Source organism: Cebus imitator, unplaced genomic scaffold, assembly GCF_001604975.1.
Source record: "Cebus imitator isolate Cc_AM_T3 unplaced genomic scaffold, Cebus_imitator-1.0 Scaffold133, whole genome shotgun sequence".
Classification (NCBI taxonomy): Eukaryota; Metazoa; Chordata; class Mammalia; order Primates; family Cebidae; genus Cebus; species Cebus imitator.
This window is the reverse complement of record NW_016107448.1, coordinates 2,151,692-2,175,774: the sequence shown is the minus strand read 5'-3', so window position 1 is coordinate 2,175,774 and position 24,083 is coordinate 2,151,692. Positions and strand designations below refer to the sequence as shown.

General features: G+C 34.5%; 1 protein-coding gene across 29 annotated transcripts in view; it reads left to right on the top strand.

Moving 5' to 3' along the window:
- Positions 1-24,083, top strand: part of ADGRL3 (adhesion G protein-coupled receptor L3) — a 559,234-nt gene that overhangs the window by 282,942 nt on the left and 252,209 nt on the right. For all 29 annotated transcript variants that reach the window (XM_017541414.2, XM_017541407.2, XM_017541408.2 and 26 more), the window contains one exon: positions 20,725-20,805. In XM_017541414.2, the coding sequence (XP_017396903.1) occupies positions 20,725-20,805 (81 nt within the window). The remainder of the gene's footprint in view (positions 1-20,724; positions 20,806-24,083) is intronic.

Genomic DNA, 24,083 nt, shown 5'->3' with positions numbered 1-24,083 from the left:
AGTTCCAAGGTTGCTTCCACATCTTTTCAGTAATGCCCCACTCTAATGGCACCAATTTACTGTATTACTCTATCCTCACACTGTTGATAAATACATACCCAAGACTGGTACTTTACAAATAAAAGTTTATTGGACTCACAGTTCCACGTGGCTGTGGAGGGCTCCAAGTCATGGAGGAAGGCAGGGAAAAGCAATTCACCTCTTACTTGGATGGTGGCAGGCAAAGAAAGATTGCTTGTGCAAGGAAACTCCTCTTTATAAAACCATCAGATTTCATGAGACTTATTCACTATCACAAGAACAGCACGAGAAATACCCGCACTAGGATTCAGTTACCTCCCACTGAGTCATTCCCACAACATGTGGGAATTGTGAGAATTACAATTCAAGATGACATTTGGGTGGGAACACAGACAAACCATGTTGGGCTCCCAACATTACTTGTCTTTTGCAACAACTAATTTGACCCCCAGCCTCTATTCTCAATATACCCCTCCCCATTCTCATTCCCGCTTTCAATCTGCTCTCCAGACAGCTACTGGATATTTCCAAAATGCAAACAGCAAATTATATAGTATAGTTTATTTTTTTAACTCCCTACTGCTTTTTTAAATAGACTTGATGAAACTTATCTTGAGAAATATGATCTTAACATATGATCATAGCAAAAACAAATGTGTGGTTATAATTTACCTGAATCTATACAATGAATGTGAATGTACTCTACATATTTAATTTCAGAAAAGAAAAATATTAATTTAAGTTTAAGTAAAATATAGATTTTTTAAAAATCTGGAAAAAGTAGAATAAATCTCTAATAGTAATGACCAGTACATTGACTCATTAGAAATCTGTTAGATAAAAAAGGTGCTAGGTGCCATTTGCATGATGTCATAACTAACTGCACAGACACAGTCAAAGTGGCTAAGTTTATATTGCTCTTGAGAGAACCAGGTAGATCATACTTATTTTTGTCGGTAAAGAGTTTTTAAAATGTGAAGTAGTTTCATTGATAATATTCAAACAAATGCATTTAGCCATTTCCTCTACTTATCATTTCATTTACCAGTGGAGAGAAAACAAGTCATTGTCACCTAAGCATTAGCCAGGTGGTCACTTTGCTCTCACAAGGTAAGGACATAAGTGGATGAATTGTTACAACACGTTATCTTTAGAATTTTTTCACTGTAGTAGCTTATGCCTTTGTGATGTCTTTTACTAATATATTCAAAAGAGAAAGGAAATTCTGCTTGTAATACTTTCTGAAAATACCACATCAGTTGTTTTTTTTAAACAAGTTAATCTGAGAAGAAAACACCTGTCTCTTGTTAAATAATGAGTGATATTTTTCCGTGAATTTGTTTGAAGAAATAATGCTAATCTGTATAGCCATGATTCATTTCTAGTTGTTTGTTTCTTCCCATTTGAAACAAAAACTTCCTGTTATTGAGATTCCTGGAAAACAAAGACAAGTGATTCTTCACTTGCCTGTGGAGATATTCTTCGTGAAGAGGAACTCAAAATGTACTTGGTGATGATTGACTGACTTAAAAGAATAGGGTAGTAGTGTTGTAAGAGGCACTAGCTCATTTGTAAGTTTTAAGCCTAAATGAGATAAACCACTAGGTGGGGGCTCCTTCAGTTTTCCGTTATGTTTCCTTGTGAACTAACGACCATTTTGAGCATTGATCTTAACTGTAAATTATTTTAAAGAAAGTTATTTATTGTCATTGCTTTCACAATTACTTCTACATGAATAATTTCTTATCTCTTAACCTCTTTTCATGCCTAAGCAGTTCAGAAAATTCCTATACAATAAATGCACTTATGTGAATAATTTTATGTGAGGCTACTGAGAAATTGAAGAGCTATTCATAGTATCTTTCTGCCTATCAAGTAGAATGTAATAACTTTTCTCTAAAAAATGGAAAAAAAATCAGTTTTGTGCTCAACCTAAATTTATGTATTTACTTTTTAGAGATGGGGTCTAGCTCTGTTGCCCAAGCTGGAGTACAGTAGCATGACCATAGCTCACTGCAACCTTGAACTCCTTGGTTTAAACAATTCTCCCATGTCAGCCTCCTAAATTACTAGGACTACAGGCAAATTCACTATACCCAGATACTTTTTTTATTTGTAGAGGCTCAACATGTTGCTATGCTGTTCTTGAACTCCTGGCCTCAAGTGATCCTCCCAAAGTGTTGGAATCACAGGTGTGAGCTACTGTGTGGGTCTCAACCTAAATTTAAGAAGAACACACCAAGAATGATTAGACAGCAACTACTGATTAGGATTCTTGCATTTTATTCTTTTTGGTTCATATGTGATTTTGAGCAAATCATTTGAACTCATTTCCATTTAACTGTGTCTAGAGAGTACATATATTATACAAGTTGTGAAATAAAAAATACATACATAAAAAAATGAGTCACTTTTCCAGCTTATCAACTACCATCTGCAAATGAATATTTTCAGCTGTTCTTGGGGACTTTCACTGTTGTGCAGAAGTATGTGTGGTTTATTGAGAAACTCAAAGCAGCTACTAAACTTAAAAAATAAAATGAGACATTTTTCATTTCACTTCCCCAGATTATTCGTCAACCATGTTGGCAAATACAAGCATAATCTGATTCCTGTTTGCATATCTTGCTTCATATCCTACTTTTTTTATATTTATTTTTTATTTTTGTTTTTGAGATGGAGTCTAGCTCTGTCACCCAGGCTGGAGTGCATTGGCGCGATGTCAGCTTACTGCAGCCTCCGCCTCCCAGGTTCAAGCAATTCTCCTGCCTCAGCCTCCTGAGTAGCTGGGATTACAGGCACCTGCCACCACACCCAGCTAATTTTGTATTTTTAGTAGAGACAAGGTTTCACCATGTTGGCCAAGCTTGTCGCGAACTCCTGGCCTCGTGATCTGCCCACCTCAGCCTCCCAAAGTGCTGGGATTACAAGCTTGAGCCACCACACCCAGCCCATGTCCTACTTCTTATACATTGTAGTTTGCATCCCAACACAATACATTGCTTGTGGTCCCTGTCCTGTGATATGCAAATGACCCTCTGCACATGCTGCCACCTCTCTGCTGTCTCAATTAGAATGAGGTCTCTTAGGGAAGGATCTAGGCCTTAATAATTTTGAATCTTCATCATAATTCCTTCACAGGGAGACTCAGCTTTTTTTCCACCCCAACATATCTGTTAGACTCCTTTCTGTCATCAATGTCTGTGCCTCTTTACTATAATAAGTCTTGGTGAAAACTTAAAAAGCTGGGTCTCTCTAAATCAAAGATAAAAGGATCAAATCAGAAACTGAAGTCAGAGCTCTTATGAAATTTGACAATGCCCTGAAGGTAGATTCTGAGGGGATAGGGTTAGAGAATCACTGGCTGTATATATTATGTGGATTCAATAAGTATTTGTTGATGACTTCATAAAAGAAGAAATGCCTTTTCTAATAATACGTGATAAAATATATCATAGCTTTGAAAACGGCTTTACTCTTTTGCTTGAGTTTTTTCATGCTAGCACTGGATAGGCTCTCTTTTTTGGTATTTGCTGTCATTCAAATTTTTGTAAGTAATTGTTGATTACTTACCTGATATGAACTTGAAATTTTCTTTAGAATTGTTTAAATATTAATGAATCTAATTGTAAAAGAACAGATATAAAATTTCAAAAGAAAACAAAATACAAAAGAATACCAAAAATACAAAGAAGTATTTCAGCATGGAGCTGTTAGTACCCTTGCTATGTTTGGGGTTTTGGTGATTGAACCATGTGATTTTGTGGTGGGGTTCTTTTCCCCTTATCTTTAGCATTTCTCAAGTTCAGCATTCACAACCTTCTCTTTCTTTCCTGTTCTGTTAAGTTGCCTTTGTCCTTGCTTCTCAAGCATAGCACCCCCTTACTTCTCCAAAGAACTGAAGAGATTTCTCAGAAGCCCTTGGCTTTTATCCTTACAAGGCCAAGTCAAATGAAATTAGAGATTTTCTTTCAGCTCTTTAAAAGCTCTGCGTCTACAGGGAATTTAAGCAAGGTAAATTAAAACATACAAAAATCAGAGTTTTGGTTACAACTCTGATATCTTGGAAGGATATTCACATTTTATTATATATGAAGAGTAATGTTTCAAAGTATCAATTGTTTAATTTTAGACCAATATTGGAATTAAGTACCCTACAAATGGGTGTTTCTAAAGGATCCTTGGTGTTAATTTGGGGATCCTATTTTCTCCAAACTTAACAAAAATTTGAGGCATAGTATGAGGAAAAAATAAAACATAATTTACTATGAGGCTTGGTTTCCTCTCTAGTAAAGTAAAAAGAACTATAGCAACTACCTCATTGATTTGTGTGAGGATAGAAAGTGAGATTATAAAATAGTTAACAGAAAGTTTAGCAGAATTAAATATTCAATAAATATCATCAGTGTGATCATTATCCTCATCTCATTTTCATGTTACCTTTTATAACACTTTATTTTTTACATAAGCCAAATGATGAACCAAAAAAATCTGCGTGTTTATTCCAAATATTCATGCTACTAGAGAAAACAACCCCAGAATACATATTCTTTTCTAGATTAAGTTTCACTATCATGTCACTGAATTCTCAGTCCTTAATGGATGGGTTAATTTTCTCCTTCATGTTCAACTTGTGTATCAGTATCTATGTCATTATTCATGTTAAATAATTAATGTCAAATTATTAATGTTAAATAATTAATGTATTGTCATTCTTGTTAGCTATTCTATTTTCACAATCACCTTGTTATAAATAGAATTTTTGATGCCACAAAAGATGTAGCACTCTAATATAAATTTCTTCAGTAAGGCAATTTACTTCTATAGAAGGGTGTGGCTCACAAATGGCAAGTGCACATTTGGACGAGGGAGGAAAAGAGATATTTATGCCTGATGGGGTCACCCCTACTGCTGTGTTGTTCCCCTATTGGTTATGGCTAGACAGCACAAGCTAGACTAATCCCAATTGGCTATTTTAAAGAGAGCAGGGGTCTGAGCTGAAGTGCCAGGGTCTGTGGTTTGGCAGGAAGGACTGTTACAGGCAGGTCAGAGCAGGTAGCCAGGGGTGACCTAGGTCAAAGAAGGTGACTAGAGCAGGCGACTTGAGCAGGTGACCAGGATGAGTCGGGACAGAGAGGGGTTGGGGAGAACAGTTGTGAACTACTGGCTAGAAGCGGTGAAGAAAGCTGTTTACTGAAACTACAAGGAAGTTAAACTTTAAAATAGAGAATGAAAGAATAAGACAGCTGAACATACTGACATATTGAATCTTTGAAGAGAAACTTGTGGTTCACTATATCTAACAACTTCTTGTGGGCTTTGTGACGTTATGAAAATCGCTGGATCACACCCCTCTATAATATGAAAAGGCATGGCCTTCTAGAACTTTTGGCAAATAGAAGGGCAAGGATCATGTAATGATATTTAGGAAAGGTGTCTTGATCTTTATTATTCAATTCTGTTTCATTTCCACCTTTGCACCTTCTGGGCAAATTCAGTAGCATTCATTTTCTGAAACAATTTCTACTAACTCTTACACTATTGTCTTGTGTTGTACTTATTAGTAATAAAATAGCAAGGTAAAACAAGCAACAATTTCTAGCTTTAAAAACTTCTCAGAGGTAAAAATCACATTAAATCCCATTAAAAATACATTTCTGAGTCTAGTATGTGACTGTTGCTTGTTATAAAATTGAGCACATGATAGGAAGACATAAAGTAATACCAATGATTCTATCCTCTCTGTATATGTGTGTGTTTATCTGTGTGTGCGCCTACATTTACATACATATATGCTTCTGAAATGGAAATCTTTGTTGTAAGACTGACACCCATTAAATGCAGATGGATGAAACAAAATCATCTAAACAGTTTTTGCCAAATAATTCTTGGTAAAGATAATATTGTACATCTTTCTCTGCCATATTTAAGGTATTTCTTGAACCAAGGAAAGTAGAACTCATTTATTTATTTATTTATTTATTTATTTATTTATTTATTTATTTATTTATTTTTGATATGGAGTCTCACTCTATCACCCAGGCTGGAGCGCAGTGGCGCGATCTTGGCTCACTACAACCTCTGCCCCCTGGGTTTGAGGGATTCTCCTGCCTTAGCCTCCTTAGTAGCTAGGATTGCAGGCACCTGCCACTCTGCCTGGCTATTTTTTTGTGTTTTTAGTAGAAACGGGGTTTCTCCATGTTGTCTAGGCTGGTCTTGAAATTCTGACTCAAGTGATCTACCAGCCTCAGCCTCCCAAAATACTGGTATTATAGGAGTGAGTCACAGCGCCTAGCTAGAACTCTTTTCAGAAGGCTCTTTCTAATGAGTTTAGGATATTTTATATATACATATATATTATAATATATAATGTTATATATTGTATATATGCAATATATATATATACACACAATATATTGTATACTTATACAATGGTACATAGATAGATAGATAGATAGATAGATAGATAGATAGATAGATAGTAGATAGATAGATTCATATCAGCAGTTTAAAGGTGGTCCAAGAATAATTTTTTATGGTGCATCCTTTACTAAGCTCTTTAGAGGAATGATGATAAGTTTAGTACCAAGACCAATAACAACAATTATGCCAGGTTACCTGCTTAGTATATTTCACGTATGAGTTTCTTTGCTATTCACAATAGTTGTGTGACAGGAACTATCAAACTTTTTCTGTGAAAGACCAGACAGTCAATATTTTAGGTTTTGCAGGCTATATATAATCCCTATTGCTACTAGTGCTGGAAGTACTTCTGCTGCTGCTACTGCTCTTCCTCCTCTTTTTTTTTTTTTTTCTATAACTACATCTATATTTTTTTATTCTAAACTTTTAAAAATAGAGGAAACATTCTTATATGACAGATCGCGCATACTCAGGCCATGGCGAGCTTTTGTCTGCAGACCACAGTTTGCTGACCCCTATTCTATGAAATATCTATCAATAGCCCTACATTACACATAGGGACACAGAACCCCAAGAAGCTAGCCAACTTGCCCATTGTGCCTCAGTTGAAGATAGTGCTTTGACCCTCAGGCAACAATGTGATCTTAAAATACCAGCTTCTTATTCACCAAGCTTAAGTACCCCGTGTCTCAGGAGGGATTTGATTAACCATACTGATATTGTCTTGTTTTTCTTAGAGGCAGCAACTGTGAGCTAGCGATGATACAGATAATGATGATGACAATAGTTCAACATGTGGGTGCTTATGTGAAAAGCACTCTGCTTCATATGTATGATTTAAAAAAAAAAAATCCTCACCGTTATCCTATGAAAAAGGATTATTTGCTTTTTATAGATGAAGAAACTGAAGCTAAGAGATTCATATATCCAAGCCACAGAGTTCATAAGTTATGTAACTGGAATTAGTACACAGGCCTTGCATCCCTAGAACCTGTATTCAATGCTATGGCACTATACTGCCTTACCATTGAACCTCTTGTGTACTGGGACCTGTGACTTTGATTAGAGTTAGTGAAACTTATTTTGGCTCAGCCTTGTAAGAGCTAGCAAAAAGAAACCTTCTTAACCATCTGTAACAATGAGCAAAGAAATGAAACAGAAACAGGAAAAATAATGTATGTGTATACTATATATATGAGATACATAGATATAGATATGCAACTATATGGATAGATACATATGTAATATTTTAAAGTTGCTCCTAATAAATACAGTTGAGTCAGAACCTGAGCTATCATCATGAAATTTAGGAGGAATGACTGCTGTTTTGGAGCATTGACACTTTGAACACTGAGAAAACGTGGCACAACCCATTAGCTAATTATTTTCATGAGTCTATTGTAGAGGATTCATTCTAGTCTACACTGTCTTCTTGTAGGTCAACTGTCTCTTGATAAAAAGCAGAGTTGCATTTAGATAAGAATATTTTCAATAATGTTAATGCAAATGTTGTCTTAAAAAAGTTAATGTCTAGCAAGTTGTTTTGATAGGGAAGCTCTCCTAGAATTATTCTAGAAAATAACTGAAGATATTTGTTCAGAAATTTTTGGTCATTTTCTAATAATTAAGTTTCTTTTAATGGGTTATCCTGAACAGGTAGTTTTAGACTAAATTACTCTAGAGCCTTCTTAGTATCAGAATCAATTAGGCATCAGGCATACTTCTAAAAGGATTTTCATGAAAATGATCCCTCTTTGTATACAATATTGTCAAGATGATGTGATGACAATGTTCTAGAATTACAATTTATTTTTTTACTCTAAAATACACTTTATAGCAGCTAGGACAAGTGGCATTTTTGTAACTTCTTCAGTCAGTTTCAGTATTGATCTTTATACTTGGTTTATATAAACAAGTCTGCTGTCTACACAGTTAACTGCAATTTGATCAAGTTGAAAAGATCATTGAGAAGGTCTACTAGCTGCATATCTGCCTAAGCATAGCATCTCCTCAAATGTTCAGTGGCAAATGATTCAGCACATTAGTATTCAACATTGCTTTTCTGGCTTACACCTGTGAATGAAAACATCATGGCTCTTCTGTTGAGAATCTAGTTGAGAATATGCTTTTCTTAGAAATAAGGTTAGTGATTAGCACTTGGTAAAGCCATCTTGCTAAAGCCATCACAAAAGTGGAAGCTATGGATAATGGCCTTTGGTAGGTTTGTGTGATATTTTTCTTTAGATGTTAATAACATTTCTATGAACAATTCTTTGAACATCACGGCTATTTGAAGACAGCTTAGCACCTGATGTAAAATGTTAAGAAACAATGATTCGTATATGGAATGATATGAAAGAGACTTTTAGTTAAATTAAGAGTGGATTTAAACTCTATTGATTCAACCTGTTTGAAAAAAATAGACTCTCACATTCATGTCAAGAAGATAAAGTGTTTTGTAGTAGAATAAATTGAAATAATCAGCATTGCTTCTTTGAAATCATAGTTTCTTATCGCAAGCAGAACTTTGGACTGTGGCATTTTAAATCACTTAGCAATGAAATACATAAAGAAAAAAAAATGAGGGCTATTGTGATGCCTCATAGTATAAGGCATCAATTGCTCTTTTTATACCAAACGAGTATACAATAAGTCCAGCATTCCATAATATAAGTTGTTTACAGTAGGATTTGTTAAGGGTCTTCACTTATGTCTAATGTCCCTAAAATATGTTATCAAGACACAACAGTACCTCAAACATTTTGGATTTTGAAATAATTTTTCAGTAATGAATATGCTTTTTAATCCCTTAGTAATTTCATATTCTCTGAATATATATAAAATATACACGAGTGTTTCCCACTAGCATGTGATATACCATGTTTATTTTTTATTTGCAGGCATTTCTGTCTGAAATTTCTAAGTTTTCTCCCCTTTATTGCTACCTAATGAGCACTTGAAGAGCACTGATAATGAATAATTTTGAAATGATCATATACTAGCCCTCTGAATATTCTCATTCTCAAAGCAATATATTAAGATGTGTTCACTGAATTATATGTGGCTGAATTAGTTGAATTGAAACCATGTAAGTAATCTTTTGAATGGCCAAAGAAAAAGAACTGATGAACTTATTAAAGGAAGAAAATATTTCTGCTTCCAAAACACATATGCACGTTTGCACACACAATGTCAGTCAAGTTGCCTTTGTTTCAAGGTGAGAAAACCTAACTCAAATTTACCAAAACTAAAATAAGGAATGTAATCTCTCAGGTAACTGGACTTTCAAAGAGTGAGACTTGTTTCAGAACTAAAAAGTTCATACTCTGCTATAAAGCTTTTGTCTCACACCATCACTATAATGCTGTGTGCTTCTGTGATTGGCTCCTTTTTCAGATTTTTTTTTTTTCCAGATATCAACAAGATGACCACAGGCATCTTCAAACCTGTATTTTTTATAGACCTCATGTTCTTGTAGAAGGAGTGTTCTTTCTCTCTGTGAGCATTGCTCACCGGTCATTAGGGAATAATCTGATTGGGCTTTCTGACATACTTGATAAAACCCTCTGAATGGCCAAACCTGGGTAATCGATTCACCACTCCGATTTGAGAGGTACTGGAGAGGGTAAGCCCTTCCACACTACTTTAACTGAGCAGGATTAATATTGAATGGTATATGGTATCTGGAAACAAGGGATGCATTAGACATGTAATTTTATGACACAGTAAAAAAATCTTCTAAATCTACTCTAGTAGAGATATTTTGTTTTTTATAAAGATGTCCTTGGTGTCTTTTTTATTGCTGCTTTGCTTGTTTCCCCAAAATATTATTTTTAAAAGAAAAATCCTTTATGAATAAGAATTACCACTTCTAATCCCACATGAGGCAACCTAATATACTATCAGATGCTGTTTCCTTAAAGGAAAAAAATAAGGCTGCAATATACAGGATTTGCTTTCCATTCACTAGTGGTGTCAGTGAGAATCTTTAAAACATTCAAATTAAACAAAAACTATGAAAACTCCCCAATGATAGTACACAGCCTAGTGAACATTTAAATGGACAAAGTTTTTTTGTTTGTTTGTTTTTGTTTAAGCATAAAGTAAATTGTCTGAAATTGATTATGCTTGATTTTTCATGCAGGAATTATGTGAAAAAATTATTTGAGCCTTGTTTTGTGGAAGAGTCAAAGGTATTGTTTGACATTGATATTGAGATTCTAAACTATGAATTTTTATATTCTGTTAAAGTCAACTCTTCCACCTTTCCCCATTTCAAGTGTTCTCTAGAATTTTAACAAGCATTAGTTGGAACACGTTATTAGGTAAACATGTCTGATTTAATACATAAATTTTCTAAATATTTAATCTTGGAATCTGTGATATGAGAGAAAGCTCTATTCGTCTATGACACAGAACTCTATTTGTCTTTCACTGTGACATCTCACTCATTCACTCTCTCTTTCTTTGCTTTAGTAGTCGTTACCTTGAAATATCATGATTTTTTTTAATATAGTAGAGGAAACCAAAATGGACATATAATAGGAACCAAGCGGCTCATTTAATCTTATATTAAATTGAAATAATGAAATGGGATGACCATTTTAGAAATACTAAGAAAATATAAAACTATTAAATAATATGGCATTAACTATGAAATGATATTTCTACTGGAGTCTAATATATGTATCTTAAAATCAGTCAAACTCTATACTGTTACTTTATAAATATTTCACTTCTATGACAATTTTTACTTTTTATAGGCAACTATAATATAAATGCCTAGTAACTCCAAATTATGCTAATAATGCTTCCTATTCTTTGAGTATAAAGCTAAATTTTAACTTTTCCAAATTCCTTTTATTAATACTGCAAACATAAAAGTAGCATAAAATCTGTCAAAAATGAACAATTTGCACAAAGAATTCAAACTTCTCGGGTGACAGCATTTTAGCACACAGAGGGGAGTTGTCAGAATTTCACTACAGGCAGTTTTATTCTATACAATGATATATTTTAAATTATCTTGAAAGAATTAGGTGGCAAAATTCACTGTCAGGATCCTGGGAGAATAGCCATATTTTTTAATTTCTTTATGTGCCAATTTGGTCTCTTTATACTGGGTCATTCTGATCTCATTTTTGTAAACCTATTCATTCAATACCTTTGCAAGGAACTTTCTGCATTCAGGTCTTTGGGGGCATGTATTGATCTCAATCAACTAACTAATACGCTGTCAAGTCCTGCTGGGCCTTTCTTGACAGATTCTCTCACAGATCACTTGGATTGATGAAAAGTAAGGGATGATTCTGGACTGATTATAAGGAAAATAAGAGTCTCCTTGTCCCTTTTCTTTATAAGAACAGTTAATTGGACACACAAACCTTTATATATATTCTGCTAAAAACCTCCTCCTCTGATTCTTCATTATTTTGCTTAACCATATCATTATATGTGTAAAGAACTTCTTTGAACACTGGGCCCATAATGGACATATTAAAATGTTTTCACTCTCCTCTGAACTAAGTTGAGCTACACTTAGTTTTCTATGACTCTGGTATTGAAAGACCTCATGCTAATTCCCTTATAGATCTGCCTCTTTAAGGCCTACTGACTGAAGAGCTGATAGGAAGAATGCCTATTGGCCATTATTTGAGAGTAATACATGATGAATAGCTTTTACTTTGAGATCTACATTGTCTCACTTTATCTTTAATAACATTTATTCAATCAAATTCAGGCTGCTGCATTTTGTATCTTAGAGACTTCCTTGTGGGGAGGGATTTGGGGCGAGGGATTAGCATTTTGTTGCAATCCACCTATGAACTTTGTTTCCTGTGCTTTTAACACGCTTTCTTATTCTGTTTTTTGAGTTAGTGCTACTGAATGTTTTCTGATCTATCAGCAGGGAGGAAAAGAAAATTTACCACATTATGTTTTTCTTAGCATGCTAAGATAGGCTTTAAAGCAGAACTTTAAAAACATAAGCACAGCAGGCTAGCTTCCTGCCTGTGTCCTCTAGGGAACAAACCTCTTTGTTGTGACTTCCCTGGTTTATAGTTTTATTCTTGTTGTTAGCTTCTGTGGTTCTAGAGGCAAATTCTCTCCTGCTAGTTCTCCTTTGAAATAATGCCAATATCATTTTTCCATCATGATAACCCTTTATCTTAAACACATAATTTCAATATTTTCTTTATAGCAGCAACTATGTTCAGTTCTGTTAAATAGATGGATAATAGAAATATGGTGCCAATTAATCCAAGTTTTTCATATTATAGTTTACTATAATGATACATTTGCCCTCTATCTAATAATTACATTATATTGGAAAAATAAAACAGAGAAAAGTATATAAGAGAGTATGTTTAATTATCTACTTTACATAAGGGCATTGGGTTAAAATCACTATTTGGTGAATTGTTATATCCTTCGTTTGGTAGAGACCTTTTCAAGAACTCCATGAATATTTTCTGCCAGAAAACGGTTAGATTGAGAGTTAACATTGCTATCAAATTTGCAACATTTCTCAAACACAAATAGTTGCAGTGTGAATGTGTTGTAATTTTTGAAATTTCCCCAGAATTTCAATGTTTCTCTTGTTTATGATTTGAGATGTAGTAATTTTATCATTTGCCTTTCTTTTGTCATTCATGTGTGTTTTCACCAGAAATGCACTGAGCTTTTACGATGTCTCAGACATTCTAGCAGGTCCTAGAATGAGAGAGAACACATATGAGCTGCAGTTTATGCTTCCAACACTCAAGGAGTTTTATATCTGATTTATCCCATTTAGTCATTGCTGAATGTTTTCATTTAGGTCAGTCTTCCAACAAAGGCAGGTTAGAAAAGTGAAACGATGTTTTGGTTTCATTGTCTTTAAAATTATAACAAATGTTAAAATGTTTTAGAAATTCTATAGTAATTTGTGGGTAGCCAAGGGGTGTGTGTGTGTGTGTTTATATATAAACAAAAGATATTGTAATATACATAAATATATAAATTATATTGCACACACTTGCTATTAGTATTTTTCTATTTAATATATAATTCCTGGAGCATACAAAATCATAAATATTAAATAAATTTTGATAACAGAATTGAGTATAGAGTGAACCTCATCATTTTTGTTTTCTTGGAATGTGATATTTGGGCTGCATGTTGAAAAGGGTTAAATAATTGGTATCTTCTTTTGATGTCAAGCTTTGATAGATGAATTGATTTATAAGTAAAAATACAGATTCAAGAAATTCATAAACTATGCTCTTTTTGTAAATTTTGGCATAAATAAAATATCACAGAAAATGGCCCATCTTTTTCTCTCTTTTTTCAAAAGTGCTGTATAATATGACTAATGATATTTTCAAATAGCACAAGAGAATTGGGAGTATAAATGTGACAAATAATTTTGTCTTGCATAGTCACAGTGTCTGCTTTTTTGTTTGTTCCTCTACCAGTCTTTCCTGAGTCAGGCCAAAGAGATTTTACTTCTCAGTTATGAAGATTATTTTTGTCTTTCTTATAAACAAGAAATAATAAAAATAAACCTTTTAAAACACCTACTATGAGTCACAAACATATTCTTTGCGCTCCCTTTCCTTTAGCAAATTGATTTCTCAATCAAAATCTATAATTTTATATATTTGATTATAAGTTCCAAGAGTTAAGAGTTCACCAGCTTATTTTCGGTACTTGATATCAATCACATAGTAGGCACATATTACATATAGTCCAAATTAATAAATTAGTAATGAGGGAATTAATGAAAGCTCATTCACATTTTTTCTCTTTTGTCATTAATTGTGTTGAGGCATTATTTTGCTCAATCTTTGCAAAAATTAATTGCTCTGATTTTTTAAAATTTTCTTTCTTTTAATTTTTTTGTAGTAATGGTTGCTACAATAGATTTTTGAGACTTAATGAAATATATTTTGTTAATGGTGCTTTCAAAATTAACACTTGTCATTTAACCAAGCCTATTTTTCTAGTGAATGAAAGAAAGAAAAGCATTTTTATGGTTTTATAAAATAAATTTCCCACTGTATCTGTGAGTACCTGAAATTTATCATAAATATAAAGCATTTCTCATGGCAATGCAGTTTCAATACTAGGACCAAGGTGATATTCTGCAGGCCAAAAGATTTTCATCTCTTTCAGATTAATTGATTTCTTCATAACAATTACTGTATTGAATTTCATACTAAATTCATTTCCAAAATGCATTTTCTTAATTTTTAGGTATCATAATGGTATTAAGAAGCCCTGTATATTTTACAAATGAGTCTCGAATAATTTACAAATGAAATTATATGTCCTGGATATGCTTCATAATATTCTGGGAGGGGGAAAGCAGCATGGGAAGAAGGAGATGAAACAATATAGCCCCAAATTGATTGTTAAAGCTGGGTAATAAGCGTGTACTTTTATTTTCTTCTTTCATTAGTACATCTCTGAAGTTTTAATTCTTTTTTTTTTTTTTCCTTTTTGAGTTGGAGTCCCTGCTGTATTACCAGGCTGGAGTGCAATGGCGGGATCTTGGATCACTGCAACCTCTTTCTCCCTGATTCAAGTGATTCTCCTGCCTCAGCCTCCTGAGTAGCTGGGATTACAGGTGTGGGCCACCACACCCAGCTAATTTTTGTATTTCTAGTAGAGATGGGGTTTCACTATGTTGGCCAGGATGGTCCCCATCTCCTGACCTCGTGATCTACCCTCCTCAGCCTCCCCAAGTTTTAATTCTTTTTAAATCATCTTTTTGCCATGTGATTCTCTGTCCCTTATTTCTCTCACTCCTGTGATCTGTAGGTATCCACTCAAAATGTTCCTTCCGCCCCCCATACACTGCCAGAGTCTTTCACTGGCCTCGTACTTGCTCTTCCCTCAGATCTCAGCTTTCTCTAGGTTCCACTTGTCCCTCACTTCACTTACCTCAGTTAGGTGCCACTGCTGCGCTCTCCTCTCTCTCCCTTATCAAGCTACATATCAGACTTTCCTGTTATTGCTTAGTCCTGTATTGAGACTGAAATCTCTCAGTACAAGAATAGTGTTGTCTTATTCATATGGTATCCTTAATAACAACCACAGAACGGGAGCAGATGCTGAATGAAATACACAGACAAACACAAAGTTAGGTTTGCTTCAAATTACTCTATGTTTTCTGTGCAGCAAGTAATATCCACTAGGGAGAAGCTCGTCAATGACCTTTGCACCTCCATCAATGACTTTATGTCTGGGATAAGTCAAGCGTGTAGTTGTTTCTCTGCTAGCTCATACTTTACTAAATTCATTGCAAATGTGTAGGATTATTAGGATGAAGAGGGGAAAAAAGTAACCAGAATAAGAGGATAGGTATCAAATTGACTTTACACAGCTTTTCTTTGATCATGACTTTCAATTGGTGTTTACATCATCACCTGAGAGCCGACTTTATAAATGCCATATGGTTATAGTCAGAGTGGGATTTGAAGACAAAAAAAATCAAGCTGTCATAATGCTAGGCATGTCCAATTTCCCATCAGCACAAACAACACATTGGTCTAGGTTTCTTTTTTTCAGCAGTAGAGATTAATTCCAACAAGAAATCAGGCCTTTTTTTTTTTTTTTTTTTTTTTTGGAGGATTAGAGCTACTTTCAGCGTGTTTTAAAAACTTAGAATAATTCCACATGCCATTTTTAAATGTAGTATGGTGTGGGTTCCCTGTTCCCCACATGGAGTTATTATTGTAGTAGGGCAGATATATATAACTTACTAACATCCAAAACGTTATAAAAGCAAAATAATAGTTTTATTTAAAAACCTCAGGAGAAAAGATGTGGCATCCATTTTGTTGTCTTTAAAGAGCAGAAATGTCATATCACTAAAGCAAAATAATCATGATCAGCAGTTGAAAAATTTACAGCAAACAACAACAAAAAAGAAAGCATGAAATCTGCCTGGAGGGCCATAAACTATTAAACTTGTTTACAGCAGTATATAGAAAATGGGGAAAAGTTGAGTTGAAAAATGGTATAACTGTAGAAATCAATGGGGGTTTTATGGTTTACTTTAAAAAAAAAGTTGTGTTTATTTTCCCAATTGCATATCTTCTTAGTTTATTGATACCTTCTTTTATCCATTGGTCGGTGATGACATTATTAATATTTCTATGAATATGTGTAGAATTTGTAATAAATGGGTTAGGGAAAAAGCATCTGATAGCATATTTACTTCTGTAAGTCTTACTTTTTAAAATTATGTTTGAGCCTTTATCTATGCATTTATCCTTTTAGAGTTTCTCATAAAAGTCAGATATTACCTCTTGCCATCTCTTAAACTCTGTAAGTGCTGTTCATGAAAATCAAATTAGACTTTTCTTGAGCTCCCTATTTAAAATTGCTAGTTGCTGATCCCACTCTAGATGCTAGCTGCTGATCCCACTCTAGATACCCTTTAACCTAAGTTGCTCCCATGGCCCTAAGCATCTTGCACATGTGACATAATTCATGTATTTATTATATTTACTGCTTGTTTTTGTCTCGCTCTGCATAAGAGAACTGACTCTCATTTATTATGGTGTTTGCCTAGAAAGGCACCTGTGCCTGATGAATTAATGAATGAAAGAATGAACTTCTAGTGATAATAATAGCTAAAAATTACTACGTGCCTTTCTGTGCACTAAGCATTGTTTTAATGACTACCTATGTATAAATTCGTCTATTCTTCAGAACACCCCATGAGGTCAGTGCTGTTATAATCCTTATTAAACAAATGAGAAAATTAAGCCACACAGAAGTGAAGCAACTTGATGGTCACTTAGCTAGTTGGTTTATATGACTAACAAGTGGCAAAATCGGGGTAGCAATGCAGTCTGTCCTGCTCCTGAGGTCATAATCTTACCCATTAAACTAAACTGCCTATAGATTGTAAACCTAGACTTATGGGGAAAAATTGTATTTTCATAAATAAATAGCTCTCAGTATTTTTAATGTCTCAATGCCCCATACATCTTGAAAATAATGCCTTTCTAAGGGAGGCTGGAGAGATAAGGATGAGGATTGCTGGCAGTTTTCTACAGGCTAGCTTACAGCATCCACTTTCTAACCAACCTCTCACACTACTCTTGAAAACCACCACCTTGATTTCACTTTTGAAAAAGTCTGCAATTTCTCAAGATGTCAGTTTTCTCATTCTAAAATGTGGAATCTGGAATATAAGCTATCAAATGTCTTTCTCTGTCCTAGTTCCATGGTTCTATAAATTGAATTCTATGCTCAGATGTAAAGGGGAAGTATTGACAGCAGAAAGAGAAAAAAGCCTTTTCCTGTACCAAATGCTGGTCAAGTCCTTTTTCTATTTGAACTTTAGTAGAAATTACACAGGGTTTCTTAGTAAAATAGAAATTAAATGAAAGTTGAAAAAGAGATTGAAGATAGAAAAATAAAGGCTTTTCCAGAATCCAAAATGGCCTTTGGATTTTTACTACAGCACTGGGCTTTTCTGAGCAGATCCATGAAGTTTTTACTTCTTTGGCACACTTGACAGTGGATAGTCCACATTTTCATTTCAGAACACAAGTTTTTTTATATTGTTTTTCTGTTCATTAGATGATTTTTTCTCCTTCAGCTCTCACAATGGGACATAATTTCTGGCTCAAATGCTTTGCCTTACCTTTCTACACTCACTTATGGAGATTGTTTCTCTCCCAGATTTTATATTCATCATAATAGTAATCATATCAAAATCTGGTCAATGCTGACTTAACTATACTATCACCTTAAAAAAATAAAATCTCAAAATATCTACATGTCATTGGGACCTTTATATTCTGTTATCGAAAAGTAAGATAGCACAGCCTCTTTGGAAATCAGTCTGACAGTTTCTCAAAAGGTTACCCATAGCATTACCATATGACACAGTAATTCCACTCATGAATATGTATCCAAGAAAAATGCACATAAAAATTTGAACGCGAAGGCTCAAAACAGCATTGCTGGCAGTAGTCAAGAAGTGGAAGTGATTCTAAATGTTCCTGAATTGATGTATGGATAAATTAAATGTAGTATGACTATGCAGTGCAATAGTATGTAGGAAAAGAAGTGAAGTACTGCTTTGTGCTACAACAATGGATGAGTGTTTTTAAGTTATGTGAGTGAAAGAAGCTGATCACAAAATATACAAACATACATTTTATAATTTCATTCATATGAAAAATCCAGAATAGCCAGATCTACAGAGACAAAAGATAGATTAATGGCTGCCTACAGCTGAGATGGCTTGGGAAGAAATGAGGAGCAACTGCTAATGAACTTAAGAATTTTGTTTTGTTTTGATTAAAATGTTCTAAAATTGGTTGTGGTGGTGGCTGTATAACTCTGTGAATATATTAAAAACTATTGAATTGTATACTTTAAATGGGTGATTTTTATGATATGTGAATTATGCTTTATTAAGATATATGTATGGATGTATGTGTGTCTGTTGGTGTGTGCATGTGTGTGTATATATATATAATCTCCATACAAATGTATCATTTTACCTAGAGTAAATATAATCAAAACTAATTAACAATCTACTCTCCCATTTTGCTATTGCCACTATTCTTTGGTTTTAAAATGTGCATGTATTAACAAAGCACATAGTGATGGTGGTTACATTAAAGGAAATTATGTATGTATGAGTGTTTTGTGATTATTGTCATAGGTGATGAAAGCTATGTTCCAGTATTAAACAGAAAATCAATATTATTCTATATGCTAAGATTTTTGAGCCAGCATAAAGTAAATGATTTTTTTTGTATTTATAAGATCTATGAAGTTTCCAACCAATCTATATGTAATGGCACAGAACCTTAAAAATAGAAATGTATTTGTAACCAAAATATTGCATAAACAGGTGGTTTTATAATCAAGATTATCCGAACTTCTTAATAAACTGTATTGAACATGAACTGCTAACAGTACACAATTGGTGTCTTATTCCTTTTATAATAATGTTTTTAGTGTTCCACTGAAACATGGCCAGTAAATGTGCAATATTCTTAGTTACCATTATGAGGGACTCTGTATATTACAGTCTCTCCACTGGCTCTGCTGTTAGCTGGAAAAATGCTGGGAGCAACGGCAGCTACTATCAACAGGGAGCCATATTAATTATTTGAAATGTGCCTCATAAGAGGAATCAGCAGAGTTTATTACAAGTTGAATATTACTTGAAATGGGAAGGTTACTCCAACTGTTATAATCTATGTATCATTAACTTTCCTTGTTTAGGAAAAGAGATTAACAACCCTGTAAATTGCTATAGTAAATGTATAAAATATACAACTGCATATTCCCATTGTAGAAAGAAAATAGTGAGTCCTCCACTCCCACTCAAACCTTCTGTATATAAAGTAGTTTTAGAAATTGAACTGGCTCTATAATTATGCTTCCTTGCCTCAAAATCCTATTTGCGTATTATCAGTATACAAACTATGGCTACTTTGAGCATTAGATGATTCTTTTATATTTAAGCTAATACTTTTTCAAATCAGTATCTTGGCCTTAAAATTAACTTTACCTCTTTCATCTCATAAGACAGAAAGTATATTACAAATATATATGCTAGCTAATAGGCTAATAGAATGCTTTGCAAGGAACACAGAATTAATCCAGCTACTTTCTGTTTATTTGTGGTTAGTTGTTTTTTCATTAAATACAGATAGGAATACTTTTGTACTCAAGTAGTGGAGGTGAATCTCAAAAGGTAAAATACAAATCAATCATAGTTGTAAAGTGAGCTAGATAAACGTTTCTCAAAGTGTTATTTGTACATTGAGTGCCAGTCTGCAGACTGTTTATTACTGAGCTGCACTGAAGTAGATGCAGATATTGAGAGAGTTTAGAAATACTTACAGTAAATAAATAGACCAGATAATATTTATTTAATCTAACAACAAAAAATAAGGACTTTTGTTTTATATGTCTTTTCTTTGATTTTTTTTTTTTACTTTTCCTTATAACTCTTTTTTATTGTGTTTTTAACATTATCACTCCACAACAAATTTGTAATGAAACAATAACAAAAAAGAAAAAGAAGAAGAAGAAGAAGAAGGAACAACTTAGATTACTAGAGAAGCACTGCCTTAATTGAGTGATATTTGGATGACACGTTGTTTTTATGTTTGGGCAGATGTCTATACTCTATAATTTAGCCTACTATTTTAGTTTGGAGTGAGTGAGATAATGTGATACCATAAAAACAATTTTTAAAGGGGAAAGACACACCCACAATATCTTCTTATCAAATTTTTTTTGGGTCCACAGGGCAGACACATCATGGACAAGTTTCATACATTTCTCCACCAATTCACCTTGACTCTGAGCTAGAAAGACCGTCTGTTAAAGGTAAGTTTTCTTTATGTAAAGAAAAAGTAACTACTCATTGTTTGATGAAAGCAATGAATCAAATTAAAGATGGTTGTGCACATGTATGTTGTAGTACAGTGTCTGTTCAAAAAGCAGGGGTAAAATGAAGTATGTGAGTAATCTGCAGCTAAGGCAAGTCTCATTTATAAACAAAAATGTGAAATATTTCTCCAAGAAATGTTTGTAAATCAAAATACAATGGCTTCAATAAATGAGTATTTATAGAGATTCAACTAGTGGAGGACTAGTTGAATACCAATTTAGATTTAGAAATTACCAGATAACCATTACTTTTTTAGTGGGACTCTATTTTTCTACTACCCTATTTTTTTTTTTTTTTTACATTAAGGTATATTAATCTAAGTCACATTGACAGGTTTTTTCCCCTTAAAATAATATTTTATTATTATTCTTTTTAAGTCATTTTTGTATTAACATTATTTAGTTTTAAAAATATATATTAAAATTATGTATTTTTAAATTGATGCCACCTGTTTTAGTTAGAGATTTTTGTAAATAATCATACAAAATAAAAATGAAAGGTAACATTTACTGTCTCATAATCCAAATACAAATTGAATCCTTCTGCTTTTAAATAAATATTTATCAGTGATTTTCAAAATGTTTCTTAGTTCTCAAAGCTGATATGTGGACATGCCTTTTAATTTTCTAAATAGCAAATATTACAGGGTTGGCTTTTTGGTTTTAAGTAATCTGTATATTTTCTTATATTTTCAACAGCATTCATTACTTAATAAAATAAAACTGACTTTTATGAACATGTTTTCTGTAGAGGCTATTTTCTCTCTTAGGAGTTTCTTAACTCTTCTTGTCTAATTAATATGTTTCCACCAACATTTTAAGGCCCTGCTTTACGTTAGTTTCCCTATTAAGTTTTCCCTGACTCTGTGATAGGGTGGACCTATGTGCACATGTCAGTTTTCCAAATGCCCCCTGTGCTTGCCTCAGTTATTAGACACTTAAGACATTGGGTTTTATTTTGTAGCACGCATGTTCCTTTCCCTTATCTGTATGCTCCTTGAGGGCACAGAGTGGCACACTTGTTATTTTTCCCCAAGTCATTGGTCTGTGCTTTGCAGTTCATGGAAACTCATTCAATGATTTCTAAGACACTGACAGTGAAGGTAACAGCCTAGATCCTAAAGGATGCATCTGTGCTTTATTAGAGAAAAAGGGAGGAGAAATGATACACGAATCCCATGAAGAGGAAGAAAAATGAGACAAAACATAACTATGTGAAGGATTTTTAAGGAAGTGTGCTGGATGCACAGCGAAAGGGGAGCGGTTCTAGAGGGGAAGACTCGAGAAGGTAGCAAGGCAGACTGTGGTGGATTCTGTATCTCATACCAAAGAGTCTGTTTTATCCCAGATAAAAACAGGAAATATTTTAAATTATTTTTCCCCATGTCAGTTGGACGTTACATCATAACACTATCAGTTCTAGATATGAAAAACATATTTCTGGTGTTAGTGTAGGTGATGAGCTGATTGGAGAAGAGACTGGCAGAAGGGGGCTTTTCAGCAGTTCAGATAAAAGATGATGGGGAAATTAGGAGAGTGTCCCTGGCAATGTGAGGATCTGATAAATATTTTGAAGAGACGTGACATTTGAATGAATAGATACAGGGAAAGGGGCAGAAATGCCTCTGTGGTTTCTATATTGATTAGCTTCTTGGATTCTGCTATGGTTTGAATGTTTGTATCCCTGCCAAAATTCATACTGAAAGTTAATCCTCAGTGCAACTGTATTAGTATTAAAAGGTAGACCTTTAGGAGGTGATTAGGCCATGAGGGCAATGCCGTAATGAATGGATTAATGGCCTTATAAAAGGGCTAGAGGAAAGTAGATAGGTTCTTTTTTGCTCTTATGCCTTCTCTACTGTGAGGACGCAGCAGGAGGCACCATCTTGAAAACAGAGAGCAGCCCTCATCAGACACCAAATCTTCTAGTCCCTAATCATGGGCTTCTCAGCCTCCAGAACTGCAAGAAAATAAATTTCCATTCTTTATAAATTATGCCGTCTCAGGTATTTTGTTATAGCAGCACAAATGGACTGAGATAGATGCTTATGACATAATTGCTCATCATGAGAAATAGATGGGAATTATAAATCAATGCATTGCCTTAGACACATTAATTCTTGGTAGAATGTTCCTACCAAACTTGAAAGATAGAGTCCTACTTATGCAAATTAGTGACTTCAATAGAATTCAGTTCTTCATACATGATCCCAATATGATTTGAGAGAGTACTACTTTAAGGCCATGGATAAGACAGTATAATGATCTACTTCAAAACTTAGTGACTTAAAACAAGCAATGTTTATTCTAGTTTTGAGAGTTGGTTGATGTCTACTGACTTAGCTGGGGCTGAATGTTTTATAGTTAACAGGCTGGTTGGTTTTGCAAAGGAAGTGACTCACTCACATTTTTGAAAATTGCCTTGATGTCTCTGGGGTGATGGCCACATGCCTCTCTCATCATTCAGTAGGTTGCTGTCATGTTCCTTGATGTCCCATTAGCCAAAGCAAGTCACAAAGCAAACTCAATTTAATAGAGCATAAATAGATTATATCACTTGATTGAGGAGCCACACTTCAAAGGACCATGAATAAAAGAAGAGGAATTAGAACAATTTATAAATTACCATAGGTAGTCATATAAAAAGTAAAATAAATGTAAAATCAACAAGACAAAAGTGACTGATAAAGGGATTTTGAAGCCAATAAATGGCCAGGTACAGTGGCTCACACTTGTAGTTCCAACTGATGGTGGTGGTGACCTGTCTGAAGCAGCCACTGAGGGGATGCCTGCTGCAGCAGGGGAGGTGCAACTGGGGCTGCATGCTCTGCAGAGCTGATATGGGCTGGGAACAGGTGCCCCCTACCGAGTTAAAGGGGCAGGAACCCTGCACCACTGGGTGCAGCTTTAACTTCCTAGTGGCAGCTCCAGACCCAGCCATCCCTGAGCTCTCAGGGGCCCAGGAAGACCCCGCTGCCACTCCAAGCTTGGAAGTGCCTGACCCTGCTCCCTGGCCTTTCCCTGCTCCTGGTACTCACTCCAATTTCAGAGCAAAGTTGAAGCTGGGTGTGGGTACTGTTGCAACCTGACTGAGTGTGCATGTGCTTGGGGTGGTGCTGACATACCAGCCCTCCTCCACCGCCTTGGCCCCCTCTGAAACTTTGAGCAGTGACAAGCTCAGGGAGGGAAGCCCAGGTTTGGGGGGCTGAGGGTAG